The 6,207-nt window shown below is 48.0% G+C and overlaps 1 protein-coding gene across 1 annotated transcript in view; it reads right to left on the bottom strand.

The window, feature by feature from the left end:
- COL2A1 (collagen type II alpha 1 chain) overlaps positions 1 to 715 on the bottom strand; it is a 33,148-nt gene extending 32,433 nt beyond the window's left edge. Inside the window, exon 1 of the mRNA XM_007937889.2 lies at positions 631 to 715. Within this exon, the coding sequence (XP_007936080.1) occupies positions 631 to 715 (85 nt within the window). The remainder of the gene's footprint in view (positions 1 to 630) is intronic.
- Positions 716 to 6,207: the final 5,492 nt, after the last annotated feature.

Here is a 6,207-nt window from a genome sequence, read left to right as displayed (position 1 = left end):
GGGGGGGGGGGGGGGAGAAGGGGAGGCCGAGAAGGGTGAATCAGTGAGGCGCTGAAGTCTTGGAGCGTCTCTCTGAAGCCTTTCTTTGTGGCCTCGAATTTCGACCCACCACTTTCAGATAATCCCTTTTGTCTAACTCCCCATCCACCAGCCCCTGGACATAACTACGAAGTTAACTCCTTGGCGCTTGCTTGCTTCCTCGCTCTCGCGCACGCTCCCTCTCCTACTTCTAAGATCGAAGGGCCATGACCCCTTTTGCTGAACTCCAAGTGGCTCTGCCAGGCGAGTTGTGCGCGTGTGCGCCTAATTATCAAAGCTGGAGGAAAAGAGCGCGCTTAAATCTGTGCGCAAGCCTCTCGGACTCAACACTTTGCACATTCAATATTCCTGCGCAACAAGCGACCTGCAAATGCCTCCAACGGTGGCCAGCACAGAGGGCGCACAAACTGAACGCTCTACTAACAGAACTTCACTCTGCGAGCTCCCGCGCATCTTACCACCAAATCTCGGCAGGTATGGTCCGGGGAGTCGCTCTAACCCGGACCTGCGGTCTCAAACTCTGGCCCCAGAGGAGGAGGACGCGGAGGGACGCGTGGAAGGGAGGTAGGCAGGGGCGGTGGGGCGACTTACGGACATCCTGGCCCTGACACCGAAGGACCGCGGCGACGAGCAGCGTCAGCAGCACCAGAGTCTGGGGAGCCCCGAGGCGGATCATGGCTCACCGCTGGGCCTGGCGGAGCCGGGCCCGGGCCGAGCGCAGCGAGGTGGCAAGAGCAAGGCGCGGGTCTGGGTCTTTACCACGCCTTCATGCAGAAGACCCTGGGAGCGGAAGGAGGAGGCGGGAGACCCGGCAGCCCAGTACCGCTCTGCGTCTTCTAGCCGCAGCAGCGCCCGTTATATGCGCCTGGCCCCTCTTGGGGCTGGCGAGATTGCTCAAACCGCGGGCCGCCCCCGGACCCCTGCCGGGCTGTAACCTGAGACCCCGCCCCCGGAGCCCGCCCGGGCGCTGCCAGAGGCAGCACCTGCCTAGGCTGGAGCGCCCCCCCCCCGCCCGCCCCGTGAGCTCTCTTGCCCCCCACCCCCACCCCTAGTGTGCCGAGTGGCCTGATCGGGCGGGGCACAGAGAAGGTCCCCGGCCACCACCACCAGCCCCGCCACCTGGGGCTGCGAGAAGGGGGGAAGGGGGGCCTCCGGCCCCTCCCCTCGGAGTTTTGCCGAGGCTAGAGGGGCGGAGGGTATTTGCAGAGGCTCAGGCCATGAGCCCTAGACCAAGGATGGAAGGGTGCTGAGAGGAAGGAGGGAAAGCAGTAGAATGGACCAAGGGCGGCACAGCGTGGGGCTCGTGGGTGGGGGAGAGGGAGCGCCTGCAAAGGTATTCAGAACCCTAAATCTTGGAGACGGACAAGCAGGACTAGGTTTGAAGGGTTGCCCAGACCTATATTCTAGTCTCTTCATAATACCTGCCCCCCCCCTTCAGGTTCCCACCTGGAAGCTCAGAGCGACAGCGCCCCCAACCCCTCCCCTATCCAACTATGGGATGAAAGAGCCTCCTCTGGAACCTCCGCAGATGTTGGCGGGAGCCGACGGCCAGGCAAGGGGCCAGTGTGTTACTGCACAGAAGGAGACCTGTGTAGAGGTGTAGCGGAAGAGGGGGCCGGCAAGGGGGCTGGAGGAGCCGCAGAAGAGCGGAGAGAACCGAGACTAAACGTGTGCGCTCTGACGAGGTGGGGGACTGTCTAGTTCCAAGCTCAGACGTGGTGTCTGCTCTTTCTGGCCGGGGTCCGGGAGTCCCGGGGGGAGTGGGCGCTGCCGGCCCGGACTGAGCAGCTCAGGCCAGGGACGGTTGGTCACTGCTGTCGCCCTGGCCGTGGAGCAAGGAAGCTCTCCAGCTGGACCGAGTTCTGTGAGCAAGAGAAGGAGCGCCAGAATTTCCTAGCTACGCGCCCCCACCCCACCCCACCCCCGTCCTCTACTTCCCACCTCATCTCACCTTCCCCGTGAGCGCCCTTCAGCATCTTAGCTCAAATTCTGGCATCTCTCCGGGGCTCAACTGAGCTCTTTTCTTGGCTCTTAGGGTCTCCTTCTATACCGGGGAAGAAAAGTACCCAAACAGACCTTCCTCCTGAGTGAGCTTATTTTCTGTTCCTGAGGATTATAGGGACCCCAAAGAACTTCATGCAAAATGCAAATGTTCATGAAACCCAGAATTTGGCATCTGACTTAACCGCACCCTCCTTCTGCAGTAGTCAGAGCTTTTTACCTAGATGCTGAGTTGTTATGTGCCGTCCTCCAGTGGGACCTGACTCATAGCGACCCCTCCTTGGATTTCCGAGGCAGTATCACTATGGAAATAGATTGCCCAACCTTCCTTCCGAGGAGTGGCTGGTGGGTTTGAACAGCGCCAGCCTTCTGGTTAGCAGTCAAGTGCCTTAGGCACTACGCTACCAGAGCTCCCTAAATGCTGAGAGCATTTGCAAAAAGCTACTTCCACCACCCAGGCCTCAGCTATCCGTAAGATGTTTTGGCTGTTGTTTGTTTGCTTGCTTTCCTAGACTTGATGCTTTGAAAGCTTCTCAGGATAGAGACCCAAGTGCCAGGTGTGAAGAATTTAACTTCTGTGCAAAAAGGGAAAGAGCTTTCATAAAGAAAGCCCTCAGTTTAGAGAGGGAGAACAATGTGGAACAAAACTCAAAATCATTTGGAGGCAAAAAAAAAAGAAGAAGAAGAAGAAGGTGGGGACCAGGTTTGCTGGTCCAATAGAGCCTGGTGAAACCACTGAGACTATGGCCCCTAGCTGCCCTTCAGGTGTGGGATTGAACCCACACCTGTGGTTTCCAGCCAAACAAAGAACAGGCAAGTGAGTTAAACATTTACCTCAAGTAGACACACACCCTGGAGAGAACAATCATGGGAGAAGGAAGGACTGCTTATGCACAGGGAGACAGCTCAGGGCGCAGAAGAGTATGGAGGGATGGACACTGGGAAGAGGTAACTATGGGGAGGAAGTGGGAGGGGAGCTGTTGCATTGTAAATTTTGGTCAATGACATGAGACAAAGTATATGTGAACTGCTGTATGAAAAGTGAATTTACTCTGTAAATCTTCACCCAAATCAAAATAAAATTTTTTAAAAAAGATAAAAACAGCAAAAAAAAAAAAAAAAAAAAAAGAAAGCCCTTAGGAGATACTTCCATGTTTTGTCATGACTGGATGGAGAGGAAGAAGGATTGAACCAATGGCTCCAACTTCTCTATCTGCCATGGGCTTCCATGACTCTTTTCCTCCAATCCTTTTTTTCAAGGGCTTGAACTAAGTTCCAGCCTTCCCGAGCACCCAGCCTCTGCCAAGTGAAAGCTGGTCTTCTCACATCCACAGTGGCCCATGCCCTTCTGGAGGTCATGAGTCCTGTCTTCTTCACCTGGAAGGTAGAATAGTCCAGTCCCACACATTTCTCCAACTGCCCTCTATGTTAAACACCTCTGAGAAGACTACCTTGGTATCTCTAAAACACAATGTCTTCTGGCCTCTCTGAATGCCTCTGGCGTTTGTTGCCTATGTTCACAGTTTGACTCTCAACTAAGTACTCTTTTGTGAGGTTTATATTTTTTCCCCTTGTCTTTATTGATCACATCTTACTGATGAGCCTGGAAGCTCTTTGGGGACAAGAACTATGCTTACCATGGTTTTAGCATATAGGAAGATTTTAGCAACCCCTATGGAGTAATGCATTTAGATGAAAAGTACAATTTACTTTTTGATACAAACAATATGTAGCAGCTATAAAGCTAGGCATTTATACAATTGATCTCAAGTACAAGTGGCCATAATAATCAGCAAACAAAAAGAGTTTTGGAGAAAAGAAAATCTATGGAAAAAATTGAGGCATATTTTACAGTGAATTAGCTCAGTAGGCAGCAAGATGGCATATACTATGTATCTCTTGATTTTATCCTGTAAATCTGTGATTATCTTTACCAGGGGACTGTATATAAAAGCTCTGGAATCTTTCCAGTAATCATGGTTCATCCATGGATACAAAGGTTAGTTCTCCACTCTCTGCAGAAGACAAATTTGCATCAGATATAGGAATTGATGAGAGCTCTAGTGGCATAGTTCCTAAGGCAGCTGACTGCTAACCAGAAGGCTGGTGGTTCAAACCCACCAGCCACTCCTTGGAAGGAAGATTAGGCAATCTGCTTCCATAGATATACTGCCTTGGAAACTCAAAGAGGGCTCACTATAGGAATTAACAAACATCCCCAAAGCCAAAATAAACTATTTAAATTCTAAAGCCAAATAAACCTCCAATTAATGTTTTATCCAGCCATGAATCCTAATAACTACAATGTTAAAACCTCTAATTTGTAACTCAAACTGGAGTTAAGCTTATATGTCATTTTTTCAAAAATTACTGATTAGGATATCACTGGTCCAGAATGTAGCTGATTAACTGCAAAGAAGGGGAAATAAATTTCTGAGCAATCAGGATTCACATTATGTACTAAAGCTTATATGTTATTCATAGTATGGTCCTTCTTATTCTGTGTCTGTTAGTTCATAGATTAGATAATGTATTAACAGGTGGGTGTCACCTGACCTCACAAATTAGATGCAGAAAAATGAGCCAGGATAGCAGAGTAGTTTTTGGATAAAAACACATTAAGAAGAGATAGTAAGAGAGGAGGCAGAAAAGCATTATGAAGTTGGCATTAAAAAAAAAAAAAAAAAAAAAAAACCATGGTAGCCACTCTGAAAGGAAGTCCTGGATAGAGTGGGGGGAAATGTGGAACAAAACTCAAAATCATAAAATAAAATTAAAAAAAGACTAAGCTGGTCTGGTGAAGGAGTATGGCCCTTAGACACCCTTCAAGCTAGGAACTGAACTTAACCCCCATGACTCAACTTTCAGCCAGATTATAAGGTGAACAGTAATATCAGGACGGTATGCACTCATTGTGAGGCCAGCACCGGACTGGGCAGTGTTTTGTTCTGTTGTACACAGGGTTGGAACCAACTCAACAGCACTGAACAACAACACCATGCACTCATTGGAACAGTCAAACATTTTTGATCAAGAGGAGAGCATTTGCCCAGGGATAGAGTTAGGGGGTGGAGGGGATGAGAGGGGAGGACAAAGGAAGGGGTAGGCTCAGGGAGGAAGGGGGAAGAAGTATGGAGATTGCAGTAAATATCATAAAACATGATGTATGGATCATTGAATGGAAAACCAATTTGCTCTGTAAGCTTTCATCCAAATCACAGTAAAAAATAATTTTAAAACAAAACATTGTAGCAATGGGCCAACAGTAGGTCAATAGCCCTACAGTCCTCAGCGGCTCTGGAGAATTCCTGATTTACAAGTCTGCTGCGATCACTGAGATTCATAATGGAGAATTTAAATGTTCAATAAAAACATTGATTTGAATTTAATATGGTGTCTTTGAGGAGACAGGGAAATATGCATCTGTTTTAGAAGCTCTTCATTAGATAAAATGAAAATAATATTCATTCACTTATTGTGAAAAACCTTATATCATAGCAGTGCCACATGGATGAAGAAGCACTGTAATTTCAAGAACTGTTGAGCTGGAAACAGATAGCTTTTGTTTCCCACAGTTGGATTAGTTTTTGTCCTGGTAGAATAAGGGCATCTATGGCTCAAGATGAAAGTCCCACATGGCCATCATCATCCAGTTACACCTTTAGGTGCAGCATGCCTAACAGTAGGTAGAACAGTTAGAAATTAAACAAACACAGCAGAAATGGATGATGCCTGGCTACCATTACTGAATGTTTTAATCATGGATCCAATAGATGGATCCTGATTAAAAGAAGAAAAAATTGTGGAACAGAATTTCAAATTCATATGAAAACCAGATTTACTGGATCCATTGAGACTGAAGGAGTCCCTGAATTTATTGCCCAGAAGTAATCTTTAAATCTTAAACTAGAACTATCCCACGAAGCTATCATTAAACTAAACAGCATTTTAGTTTGATTAACAAAGACTGCTTGCCCTGAGCATTGCAATCTTATAAAGAAGTATCTATATGGTTCAAATTGACAACAGTTCATCTAAAGCACAGATAAGAACTTTAAGGGGCAAAACCCAACCAAACCAAACGCACTTCCATGGAGTCGGATCCAACTCATAGTGACCCCTCCTTGGGTTTCTGAGGCAGTATCACTACGGAAGTAGATTGCCCAA

The sequence above is a fragment of the Orycteropus afer genome, unplaced genomic scaffold, assembly GCF_000298275.1.
Source record: "Orycteropus afer afer isolate SDZICR_OR568_19922 unplaced genomic scaffold, OryAfe1.0 scaffold00045, whole genome shotgun sequence".
Lineage (NCBI taxonomy): Eukaryota > Metazoa > Chordata > Mammalia > Tubulidentata > Orycteropodidae > Orycteropus > Orycteropus afer.
This window is presented reverse-complemented; position numbering and strand designations above follow the sequence as displayed.